This window comes from Cupressus sempervirens, chromosome 9 (assembly GCF_028749045.1).
Source record: "Cupressus sempervirens isolate cs-2001-9-10 chromosome 9, ASM2874904v1, whole genome shotgun sequence".
NCBI lineage: Eukaryota > Viridiplantae > Streptophyta > Pinopsida > Cupressales > Cupressaceae > Cupressus > Cupressus sempervirens.
The window spans coordinates 623,255,478-623,269,565 of NC_143126.1; the positions used below are offsets into that span (position 1 = coordinate 623,255,478).

A 14,088-nucleotide genomic window follows, 5' to 3' on the forward strand; every position below is an offset into this window, starting at 1 on the left:
CTATTTATGTATATTCTTTTAGCCTTTCATACCCTGTGACATGTACCGTGTATGATTGAGCATTCCGAATTAATTTGCCAAGGGGCATTCGGAACAAATGTATATTATGGACATTGGACTTTCTTATTATTCTTTCATGTGGATGTGGTAGTAGTTAGACTTAGAATTAATTAAATTTAAATGTGACTCAACGTCTTGGGATCCTTAAGGTGTAACTTGTGATGTATGTTTGTTGATGATTACATGTTATTGCTTCCGCTACTATGTGTTTGATGTGTATGTTATACTTTTTTACTTTTAAAAAAAAAAATGTTTAGCAAACTTAGTGAAACTTTAGGTTAATTCTTTTGAATCCCTTGGCGAAGCATTACATCTGGTATCAGAGCTCGAGTTTCTACATTGGGAGCTCTGGGTATATTGGAACGCCACTAGTGTTAACTAGTTGAGCAAGAACGAAAACTTTAAACTATTATGTGTATTTTTTTTTAAACTAAAACTTGAAATAGTTGAACTAAAACATAACTTAAACTTTTAGTTGTATATTTTTCATACTTCAACACTTAGACTTTAAAGTGAAATTATACGTAAACCTAAACATAGGCAAAACTGAAAACTGAAATTACTATTTTTAAAACATGTATCTTTTATCTATACATCATAACTTGTATATTTTCCAATGAATTTGGGATGTTGATCCTTGTTTAGAATGTTTTAGGGAATCTATTTTAGTATTTGTTAAAGGATGGGAGTTGGATCAATGTGGTTTTCGGTTTACTATTAAACCAGAATCATATTGCTCTAAGTGTGTTGTAGTATTTTTAGTGGAGTCATATCCTCCTACAAGGGGGAAAGGGTTCAATGGGACCCACACAGTGAATTCTTAACTTTACCATCCTTGTAGGCTTCCAAGAGTAAGCCTAAGTCAAGGGGGGTTGGATGTAGTGCCTGCCCCTAGTTCACATTTTTGCTATCATTGCTTAACCCTTTTTAGGCCAATTTTATGTTTGATGATTATTCAGTGTTTTCAGTTTTCAATGATGATTAGTTAGATGGATTATTATGTGTTTTCTTATGGATACTTACCCCATACTTGTATGTGTATGGTGTGCGTGTTTGTTTTCTTTATGTATGGTGTTTCTGATGTGGTTAAGGAAGGGAGTCGTAGTCACCTGCTAGTCGGGATCTACACGATGCACCACTTCCTGCCATTGTCTGTTTAGCTTAGAATATTGTATTTGTACATGCGTGGATTTTATGCAGGTTGCAGGTACCGGGTATCGACTTCCCTGAATTGCCAGGATGAGCGTACCCTATCGCATTATCTCAATGGTAAGAGAGGGGAGATAAATTCTTAAGTCCAAATCCTATACCTTTAAGCCATTTGTCCTAGTTGATAATTAAGACAATTATTTGAGTTGAGTACCCTCCGAATGCGTTGAATGACTTTAATTCGTGATTATAACCTTTTTTTGTTTGATTTAGTATGTGTTTTGCTATGATGGGTTTTCGTATGTTGTTTTATGAGTCCTTGGTGTATTTTCTATCAATTAAGTTTAATTAAAAAGATTAATTAATGATTTAATTTAATAGAAGATTATTATGACATTTTAACATTTAATTAATTGAGAAATTAATTAAATAAAAAGAATTAAATTTGGAGATAAAAGTTATAAGTTTAAATTTAGAATGTGTTAATATTTATTTAATTCAATAATAATATATTTAGAGTTTATTTTTAAATAAATGTTAAATATTATTATTATTTGAATTAATAAATATTTTATCAATTAAGTTTCTAAAATAAATTAAAAAGTGAAAATATAATTATTTTAATAAAAGATTTTAGATTGCATGAGGTGTGCATGAGTTAAAAATAAAAGAAATTAATTAAAAAGATTAAATAAGTGAAAGTAATAATGTTATTTTAATTTCATAAAGTGCACATGGGTTTAAAAGTAATAAAGATTAAAATAGAAGTCAAGTGGAATATTAAATAAAGTTACTTAATAATTCAACTTAATGTGCATGAAAAGATTAATGCAAGATAAACAAAGATAAATAAAGTTAATTTGGAGTTTGAGTCGGGTGAGCAAAGAGTTCTCTAGGGTGAACACACAATCAGTGCCCCGATTTGAGGAGAAAACTTCTTATCACAACTTTGGGGTTCATTTTTGGGGGACCACAGATTTTGGACATGAATTTTGGGAGACATGAATTTTAGGAACGAATTTGGTGACAGATTTTGGATATGAATTTTGGGAGACACGAATTTGGACGGGAATTTTTGGGAGACAACTTTTGGAAGCGAATTTCAGAAGGCTAATACCAAAAAAGATTTTCGGAAGAAGGTTATTGAAGAGGAGCGAATTCTCTTATAGTTCCTAGGGATTGCATAATAGCATCAGGATTAGGTAGGGTCTTGTGTTTTGATCGCTGATTATTTACACAATTTTCTTATTTCCTGTCTTCTTCGTGTCTGTGGATTGTAGACCTGAATTCTCTATGATGAATGTTTAAACATTACAATATTGAAATTTATCAAATGCTTGTCAATTAACTTCTGTATACATAGGATTTAAATAGGAAGGGTTGAATCTAAGACTGAAATTCTAAATTAAAGTTCGGATGGTTGACTATATTTTCTCTATCAATATAAAGAAGGAAACAATTTTTCAATATATTTATATATATTAAAAGAAATTATTTTAACATATTTATAAATTTATATATATTTAACAGATTTGAATATCAATAAAATTTTATTATAAAAATTGTATTTAAAATAAAAAATACATATATGTAAATTTTATTTAACAAATCTATTTATATAACAAAGTCTTATTTAAATAAAATATTCTTTTTAAAACAAAAAAAAACAACAAAGAATTGGGGAGGGGCGGCTTAACCACCCCCTGCCCCCTTAGTTATTTACAGCAGGCGACTGCTGTACGCAGTGGTACCTGCTGACACAGGACGACTGCGACTGCAATGCTGCACTGCGCATACAGCAGACAGCGATTATTAATCGCTTTATGTTATGTTTTAATAAAAACTAGTATATGCCATTTCGAAATTCGAGTTTTGTTATGTGAATAATTTTTAATTTTATAAATTGTAATTAATTTTAATAATTTTTAATTAAATTGAATTTATGATATTATTTATTATTAATTTCATTATTAAATTTCATTAATATTTTATAATTTGTTATATTAATAATAAATGTAATATATTTAAATAAAATATTGATTAATTTAATTAACTATGATTTAAATAATATTTAATTAAGAATAGAAGTTATTATCATTGAGGACTTATTTATTGATCTTAATAAAATCGTAATTATTTTATTTAAATCATTAATGGATATTATTTGAAGATTCGATTGAGATTATCTTTATTCAATAAGCAATTATTATTATTATTATTATTTAATAAATGATTATTAATACTTTTAAGTCATGACGCAATTTCTTTTATTATAAGAACAAGATAGGGTTAATTAAACGGGATAATTTGTAAAGGTGAACTCTAGGTTCTACCTGTTTAAACATACGTTAATCTGCAAACTGAATCCTCTACTTTTAACTCAATAATATACTTTCAAATCCAATCTGTGAGACTTTGATGTTTTCTATGTGTTCTCTGTGTTTTGGGGTTGTTCTAGTATTGACCAGTTTAGGTTGTTACTAGAGGCTCGGAGTTGTGAATGAGTTGTTCTCGATCTTTATACCTGACCTTGGTAATGTGATGCTATGCTCTATTATGGATGTCTTTACTGGTTGTTATTGCTTTCCAATTTCCTTGTGTGAAGCTGAGGTGTTTTTAAGTGAATTGTTCTTGGTGATGTCACGTTGTAACATGTTTTGACTTGACCATTTTGGAGTCTTCGATCAATATTGTGATTTATTATTGGGATACTTGTTGGTTGCTCGTTGGAGAACCATTGGATATTGTGACTTATTATTGATGCCTTCAGTTGCTGATAGAGAACTATTGTGATCATTATGATTATCATTTGATGTTTTCCAGTCACTTGTATAGGGCTGAGATGATATTTGTGATTTGTGATTTCATGAGCCTAGGGTAGGTTATCTATGTGTAGTGTCGGGAAGTGTCTTGTGATGAGGGTCGGGGCCCTAAGTGGCTACCAGGGTAACTCATTGTAAATTGTTTTAATAAGTGGAAACATCTCATCTAAATACTGACTTAAATGAATCTAATAAGATAACTGTATGTTCTCTCCCATGCCTTGAGTGCTAGTATAGACTAGGATGGGGTAGAGAGAACACTTGGTTACGACCTTGCATTCCGTAGTATGCCTCGTCAGTACGAGAGGATACTAGTGGCCGCAGGATCACAGGGGACCCGGGATTCCTAAGGGATTGCTCGGGTAACTTCCGACGTGACTTTTGCGATGACACTTTCCCGCTTGCATAGTAGGTTACCTACGTGTCTGTGTGGTGCCTCTGGGTTTAGATGTCGATCTTTTTAGGAACCCTTGAGATAGCATACTTATAGGTTTTCCTGGACTTAGAGAGTATTTATGATTATAGATTTTGTTATCCTATTTGGGACTTGAGACTATCTCCTCAACGCGGTGGGAGTGGACCATTTAGGTTCCACGCGGTCGGGTGGTAGTGTTTTTTACTCTTACCATTGAGATCCATTCCGTGGTCACCGTGACTGGAGTTTTCTTAGTTGGCATTTACCTTCATTCTGTTCATGGATGTTTTATCATTATGGATGTATTGATGTATCATGTATGGTGGATGATTTCATTTATTTTACTGTACTTCGTATCATGGATTCTTGGAGGATGATGTATCTTTATTTCTATTTATGTATATTCTTTTAGCCTTTCATACCCTATGACATGTACCGTGGATGATTGAGCATTCCGAATTAATTTGCCAAGGGGCATTCGGAACAAATGTATATTATGGACATTGGACTTTCTTATTATTCTTTCATGTGGATGTGGTAGTAGTTAGACTTAGAATTAATTAAATTTAAATGTGACTCAACGTCTTGGGATCCTTAAGGTGTAACTTGTGATGTATATTTGTTGATGATTACATGTTATTGCTTCCGCTACTATGTGTTTGATGTGTATGTTATACTTTCTTACTTTAAAAAAAAAAAATGTTTAGCAAACTTAGTGAAACTTTAGGTTAATTCTTTTGGATCCCTTGGCGGGGCGTTAAAGTGTTTTCACAATTATGTCCGATGACTGTTGATATTTGGACATATTTGTTGATGAGCACTTGTGTGTATATAAGATTACTAACAAACTTATATATGCTGGTGCTACTGGTGCTCGGGCTGATTGGTATCTATACTACTAAGCTGCGTGTTTCCAAATCACTGTGTGCCCAGTACAAATGTATGGACCATCATTATAACATCTGTGTTTCCAATAAAAGCTCAGTTTATGTGATCTTCTATCCACTAAAAGATATGAAAATGTTGATCGCTGCAAAAGCTGAGTTTCATGAGTATAATAGTCACCAAATTGAACTATTAATCCATGATTAATCATTGCTGTGTCTGGAAATTGCTCACACTATGTTAGTAATCATGCGCAAATCACAGACTCCATAGGTTTGATCGAGCAACAACTGTAATTAGTGATGCTGGATATATATGCCCAGGTTTGCCTCCAACGTCATTATACATATGGTTTCACATAGCAATTGAAGATATTTAAAGACTTGGGATTTTATACAAGCACATACTCCACCTGGGAGACCGTTATTGATACAGTCTAGCATGTTACGGTCAAATTTGTCGCTTCGTAGAGACTGTGTGGCATGGATGATATGGCAACAAAAGACCTATTTAATGTCAGCATAAGGCACAGATGGAAAATACCTTCTATTAGATGGAAAATACCTTCTATTACTTAATAAAAGAATGATATTAAAAGATGCCTCCCTTATTGAGCTTCTCCCGCTGGCAGGAAAATGAAGCTTGTCCAAATGGCTGATGTCAGTGAATAGCTAGACAGAAATTTGGTATAAAGTACAATAGGTTTGTATACTACCTAATAATGATGGACCAGCCACAACACATTGAAATGAAGATATAACAGAGGGGTCGAGTCATTTGTTTATATGCTGGTATGAAATAAGGTGCTAACAAGGTTTTGTTTGTATCATCAGGAGTTTACAGCTGCACACATTCATTTGTAGCAGGGACAAGATTTGTAATTCTGTAATAATGACAGCCCAATCGGAATTAGTTCCTTGCAGAACTCCAATATTCATTTTGATACTTCTATCCAGTAATGTACATGAGGCCCATTCTATCTAATGAGTGAATGCTTATATTGTCAGGAAAGAAGATAAGATTGTTCCTCATCAATACAAATAATAGTAATGCCCTATCTATCACACAAAGTGAGAAGATTTCATAAGAGATACTTCAATCCCTTAAAAGCAAGATGCGGAGCACTATGATCAATCTAACTCATAAATTGGACTCGAAGTATCCTTGCAAATATGCACTACAAATATCCTTGCATGAACAAAGGAAATTCAAAACTGTTATTGTGAGAGGCCGAAGAAGCTTTTGAAAAGCCATTCTGACCATCAGTGGCTCTCTCTTTGATGAGAAAAGCTTGGAATATAAGTCACAGATTCATCTCTATGACATGGACATTCTCAGTCAATGTTCATGGAATAGAGTGTCAAAGATCATCATTTAGCTTCATTCTGGACTGTTGGGTGAATTAGAAAACAAGTGCTATTAAAGCTTTAAGGATTTTTGGACATTTATTGGATTAAAGGACCAAACTCAAACTTGGAGGAAGACTTATACTCAAAGAATAAAGAAGCAATGGTCCATTAGGAAGGATGTTAACCTTGAGATAAGTATTGTTCGTTATTACCTCTTGTGTATTACTTTTATTTGCATATTGTAGTTAATCTCTTAACTATATCCATGTATGTGATATAAGAGTTATTTGTTTTGTTATACTCTTGTTTTTTTTCCTTGATACCCAGGGACAATTCTTTCAATAGATGAACAATGTTTTTTTTTTCTTGATCCCCAGGGATGATTCTTTAAATAGAACAAGAATAGAAAGAAGATCGCCATATTTGATGGGAAGCAAAATTGTTCGACAATATACAGATGGGAATTTTACATTGAGCGGGGGAATAACAAACAATGTTTTGAGCTATCCTTAGAGGGGATATGTTAAAAAGAACCATCAAACATGTGCAAGGATGTTCTTCTAGGACAAGAAGATTGGTACATTAGGCATGCTACCAAATATTGTGCAGCCTCATGTCATGCTAGATAATACATGATTTTGAAGAAAGATAACTTCTGTGATTGGGATCGTGTAAGGAATATTCTTCTGTGATAGATGAAGCATCTAGAGGATTTGATTAAAATTACCATCAAGGATTATAATGGTTCAAAGGGAGTTTGATAATCTACCAGAGGAAACCTTAGACGAGGAGGTTAGATGGTTGATATCTCATTTAGAAAAAATCTAAGGCAACTATGGACGAGAAGGTCAAGAGGTTGATGCATGTACTTCGAGCTTCAAATAGAAGCCACATTATCATGGGTGTTTGTGTTGCCAAGCCTAGAGATAAATCTATAGTTTGTCACATTCACTCATGTTACTATGAAATCAAATAAGTATGTTTGTGTACGAGAGACTACTCCTACGAATAATGTTGTGATCAGAATAGAGAGAGTTGCTAGAAGATCTGCCAATTAAATCTTTGATGATAGTGATTTAAAGGTAGTAGACCATGGAGATGGTTTCTAGACAAGGTACATTATCACTAAAGAATGAACGGCTAATAATCTCACCAAGTCTCTCACCAAAGTAAAGTTTGTGCATTTGGAGACTAGCTTGGAGTTGTGAAGAATGAAGCCCTTGCTGATAGAGGGAGTCTTGGCATCAATGATTTCTCAAAATGTACTTTATTGGATTCTTCTCTATGAGAGAGAAGCTTAAAGTGGAACCCTTGTTCCAGCTTCTGGGAGTAGTTGTAACCTGTGATAGATCCACCCTTTGATATGGTTCATGGTGGATGTCATGCATGCGATGCCATGACAACACCACATGAGAGAATCCGTGGTGACTCCCTGTAAACACTTTAGTCATATGTGTGACTCTGTGACTTTATGGGATTCCTGTGTACATTACTAAAAGGTTACAATCATTCTGATAATGTACACTTGTATTCAACATTGTAAAGTGGTGACTTAACAATGTTCACTGTCATGATGAATATCATGTTGACTTGATATTCATGGAAATGTCTTCATAGTTAATATCTCTTGGACTTATCGATAGATATCATGTTGACTTGATATCGATTGTGTATCAATATGTTCCTAATGATAGAATCATAGTGGATATTATGTGACGTAATATCCGTGGACATGCCATGATATGTTATGGTAGACATCATGTGATGTGATGTTAGTGCACATACCATAACTAGGATATAAGAATGTCGTGTGACTTGATGTTCTCTATATTCCTTGATATCACGAGTTAGGTGATATATAAACTGATGTATACTTAACTATCTTCCCTACCTAAGAGGGAGTGTTAATATATGTCGCTTCAGCGAGATACAGGGATCACATCAATGATATACATACATAATTACTGTGCTAAATCAGAATTATTATTTATATAACTTGGTAGAATCCTTGCACCTAATTGAAATCATATATAAGTGAAGTATACTGAAATCTGCACTTCCAGATTATCTCTTGGAGATTGAGTAAATGATCTATTGTTCAGTATCAATCAAGTGTTCTCAATATATTGTAATTGGATCGAGCATATAATCCATTATAGTATATACAGATCGAAGGTCTTATAAATAGAATTTGTTTAATTAATCACAACCGATTAGTATCAGGTCTGTTAGAGACTTCATAATGAACCTTCGTATCTCTTCATGAGAAGAGATATCATGAGTGGGCATGTCCGCTCATGACATGTTCCCCAGTGGCATTATAAATATAGACCAAAACAAAAGCGATGAGCATCTAAATTGATAAATGCTCTGCCTTATTTGGAGTTATGAAAATATGCTTTGATATTCAGTATTTGTTAATACCAAATCTATTTCACATACTTAACTGACAGTGCCATTATATACGGATCCTTCAACAATAACACCGGCAACCCATAGCCTCACTAACCCACGTTGCTATAAGGAAACCCGATGTCTGTATGAAAAATCCTAGGCAAAATAACATTTTAGCCCTTCCATCAATCCTTAGAACAATGCAAGGCCTTCCACAATCAAACACATAGTGATACTGTTATGCATGTTTACAACTGTGTTGAGTTTTTAGCTCAGGTAGGAACTATTGCACAGGCTCAATGGAAAGTGCAGGAAAAGTTCAAGTGGTTCAAGAGTCTATTTTGGATTTCAGCTTTGAAGAACCATAGTTGTAGTCTTTCATTTAGCTAAATAAGTATAATTACGTGTAGAAAATCACCAATGAAAAAGACATATCTTCCACTTATAAGGATATTTTTTGCAAATAGAACTGTTTCTTTGGAGATTAGATTTTTAGCTGAATCAGAAAAAAGATAGAAGCAAGCTAGAAGTTAAATATACAGATTGTCTTTCAAAGGTATAAAAGACTAAATTTTTCGAATAACTGAAAGTCTGTAACAAAATACTTCATGTTGTTGAATTCCTTGTGATTGTGAGTTGTATCAGTTGTGGACATTTCCTTGAGAGAATGAGGTCATGCCCCCAAAAAACTGAGAAATTATTTAATTTAAGGAAAATAATAATTCATTAAATTAAAATAAAGAAAACAGATCAAGACAGAAATTTCCTAAAATAAAAAATAATAAGAATGCAGTTATGGCTCATGAGTTGACTCTTTCAAAAGTGCAAAATAACGAAAAGGCATGAGGCCTCTCTCATATGGAAAGATATAGAAGGGACAAGGATTCATTTGAAATGGGCATCCAAAGAGGATCAAGGAAATAAATGTTTGTTCTGTAATCAGAAAAGGAGAAATCAGAAGTATAGATCTGATTTAAATAAGAAGTGCAGTTGTGAAAGGTTGTGTCCCTTTCAAAGGGCAGAAACAATAAAAAGATGCACTTTCTCAAGGGTGTTAATGGTCAAAGGTTGTCTGTCTTGCCAAAGGGCATTTTATGATGACATCTCCCTCACATTGGGAGATATAAAGGGAAGCAGGTTCATTTGAGGAAAGGGGGATATGGAATGGAAAAGGAAACTTATCTCTTCTTTTAATCCATAAGGATCAATATTTAAGAAGAGAGAAATAAGATATTCAATCAATCAAAATAGGGGATGGTTATCTGAACATAAGCAGTAGATCAGACTCCTATAAGGCTACAGAAGATGTATATACTGTTATAATGCATAATGATTTAGCTGATTATGATTGGTCTCTCATCTGTTCTGACATAAAATATTACATTGCTACTCATATATGCGCACATATGTATATGTGTGTATATATATACGCATGTATACATATATGTGTGTGTATGCATATGTATGTATGTATATAACATAGTTACACCGCCTAGGGGAACGAGGGGACGGCGGAATGGGGGGACAAGTTTCTGAGATGGGGGGGCACAGAGGGGCCTTAATTTGAGTTGTATATACTATACATATGATAGTTAAAACGCTAGTTTTTAAAAGATGTATTGCAATATAAGATATAAAGATGTAAAGGAGTAAATACTTGAACACTGCATTGAAATGAAACATCAAACATTGAACATAAATAGTCGAATCAGCAAATAGTCAACACCAGGACATCCCCCCATTCTCAGCGGAGGTGGTGAAATCTAATGCACTGTTGGGGACGAGGGAACAGAGTCCCCAAGTCCCAAGTGCATCCCCATCTCCGGGATGTGGGGCAAATGGGGGGGACATGTCCCCGTGTTACTATGGAATGTGTGTGTGTGTGCTGATATAAATGTGTGTACGTACAGACACACACACACACACGTGTGTGTATATATTTCACAATACAAGAGACATTAGTATACTCTTGCCATTCCTTAATCACTCACTGTAGCCCCTTGAGGATAGGTTGGCGTTGTGTAGGAAGAGGCAAAGAAATTCCTCACAAGACAGGTAAGTCCCAAGATAGTAAGGAGTAGAACATGTATTTCCAATGCCTTGAGGGAAAAGCCCCGAGATGGCTATGGACATGCATTCCCAATGCCTTGAGGGAGCCTGCTTGTAGATGGTTCCCAAGTGCCTATGACAAGTAAATCCCCATCCTCCTTAGGGTTGATGTTTAGGAGAGAAGTAAGGAATTGGAACTTAAGAATGTTAACTATGAAATGTAATATGAATAATTTGATTTGATTTAAACGCATACTGATGTATGTTAATCATTGGGCATTGGCAGCTTCCTAGTAGAGAACATTATGGAGACTAAGTAAATTGCCATTTCCAAGTGAAATCAAAACCCTAGTTGGCCATTTTAGGGTAAATAAGTGAAGTCCTAATAGGGGACGTTACATTTGAAAAACAGGTTTAAGGAGTAATTATCTGTTTATGCTTCCACATTTGAAGTTTCCATTATTGTATGATTTTTGCAATCTTATTTAGTATTTGAAAATAGACAGCAGGTATTTTTTAAATTCTTCTAACAGATTATTTGTGACAGTGCAAAGTAACTTCTCTTGAGAGGCTTTCTTCAATCAATATATATACTTTGCATATTGCCATTTATCTGGATGTAGACTGTTGGAACAAATACTAGTAGACAAAATTCAAATAGTTGTATTTCTTGTATTTCCTTACAAACCTTATGGAAGATCCATAATAAACAGTGACACAGCCCTCTGTTAAGTTTTCCCGTTAAGTTTAAAGTTGGCTAAGTTTACCTGAATTTTGCACAATTTAATAGATCTTATAAATACCTCCCAATGTGAGCAGTTAATTAATTCTAGCCTATTAATTGTACTTTTCTTCAATTAGAATAGAAGCCTGTGTAAATTCAACTTAGAATGACATTGTCTGCAGTGGGAAATGCTCTATAGATCGAAATGACTTTCATGATGACGACCTAGATCCAAGCCCGTGCAAATTCAACTTAGATTGACATTGTCTGCAGTGGGAAATGCTCTACAGATCGAATGACTGCCATGGTGATGACCTAGATTCAAGCCCTTTTTAAAAATGTTCTCTGTATTAGTGCAGCCATGACAATGTAACCTAACCCAAAGAGGCGGTAATTTAAGCTTGACATTGAACTACCCGTGAACTAATAAGACTCAGATGAATGTCTGTTGTGAAAGTTATTATGTTTTCTTTGTGTGGTGTGGTTTGAAATTCGACTAGGGCTACCTAGTGAGTTTAAAAAGGACCCAATATATTAATTGAATTGCTTTTTAAATTGGGACTCTATAGCTCAATAGTCATCTTACTAGAAAAGCAATGGCCGGTTGTACCATCCTTGGGATTGAGTATTCTACCAGTCATACATTCATTTAGAGCTGGAGGAACTTCTCAATAAAAATTAGATCATTGTTTACTACAGTAATTGAAATTCTGTTTCAAACTCGCCGTTCTTTATACATTCTTATAAAATATCTTCATGTGATGGGTTAAGATGTATACTTCCATCTGGATCGCCATGTTTTAGTTACTTCTTAGACCTACAAAAAATTAGGAGTCGATAAAATCAGAATATACTAACCGCTGGCAAATATCCATGGGATCAAAATCTGCAATCTGCAACATCTAGTGTGAAGTTTTGAATTAATACCCATAACATTAGTGAGCTGTAGAAACGGCACCGTATCATACAGAAGAAGATTTTCTGACGTGAATCGCGATTCTTATTGTCTATGTCGATGATATTTATTATCAAACACTGTATAGCCACTACATTACAGCGAGCGACCTCAAATTATGTCCCCTACAGCATTGCTTCGGTATAAAATTCTAACGAAATGGACATCTCATGTTCATGGCTGCGGTTATGTATGTGTGTCCATCGAATATTAACATAAACTATGAAACGTACATAAGCAAAGAATGAAATTGACAAATCCAACTAAGGCAGAAATACTAACCTTGGCGGCAGTAAAGATCTGTTCAGACTTTTGAGTGGTGTATTTCTTTTCAACAGAAACAGCCATCGTGATTACCCTGCTACATCTAGATTTACTGGTAGATGGACTCTGTATAATTGAGGTCGGTATTCTAATCTGGTTTTTCAGACTTCTACTTGACAACCCAGACCATTCTCCATCAAAACAGGGAGGCCTCTGAGTAGCACTAGTAACTGCCATTGTTGCTGCCATTGAATTAGATTAGGTTAGATTTGAAGACAGAAAGAAAAGCCCTTTACCCAGCTTCAGGGAAGAACAGGAAATATAAAATCTTATCTACTGGTTGTAGAGTAAAAGTACATCTCGCATGGCACTAATCTTATCTTCTGATTGTAGAATCAACAATCAGAAATTAAGACATTGGGCCTTATCAATGTTAGAAACGTTTTCAGACAAGAGACGTGGTGTGTTATAGTTCTGCCTAATGCATAGTGGTTGTAGAGGTGTAGAGGAGTGAGAATAAGGTTAAATAGTTCTAAATTAACATTGTGAATATATTAATTTTTGCTTAGAAATGCACTTGTGCTCTGATAAGATGGCTCATATTTTGTTGTTAATTCTCAGTTAAGTTCAACGAAGAGTACATTGAGCAATTGGGGGGGCTCATCATTAGTCTACACAAAAGGCAAACAGCGCTACTTAAGTCTGCTTGAGTTGTCTTGCTGTCCTATAGGCTATTTTTGGCCTCATGGACGTTAAAATTTTATCTATCTATCTATCTATCTATTATTATATATTTGGGCATTTAAGCCCAAGAATAAGAGGCCAAAGTACTCAATATGGCACTAACTACCTAATATCATACTACGATCAATACATATACTTTAGACAAATTTGCACCTTTACATTGACAACTTAAAATATGTGCAATGAGGAAAGTTATCCATACCAATATTTGAATTATAGAACTTGAAGAAGTGATGAAGCATTTGGAGTATCGCATTATATGTTTAAGCATGTTATGC

At 34.2% G+C, this 14,088-nt stretch overlaps 1 protein-coding gene across 1 annotated transcript in view; it reads right to left on the minus strand.

The window, feature by feature from the left end:
- The window catches only part of LOC149540249 (glutamate-1-semialdehyde 2,1-aminomutase, chloroplastic-like), a 77,846-nt gene extending 64,380 nt beyond the window's left edge, over window positions 1-13,466 (minus strand). Inside the window, exon 1 of the mRNA XM_089801393.1 lies at window positions 13,085-13,466. Coding sequence (XP_089657519.1) covers window positions 13,085-13,315 — 231 coding nt within the window. The 5' untranslated portion in view covers window positions 13,316-13,466. The remainder of the gene's footprint in view (window positions 1-13,084) is intronic.
- Between the last annotated feature and the right edge of the window lie 622 nt (window positions 13,467-14,088).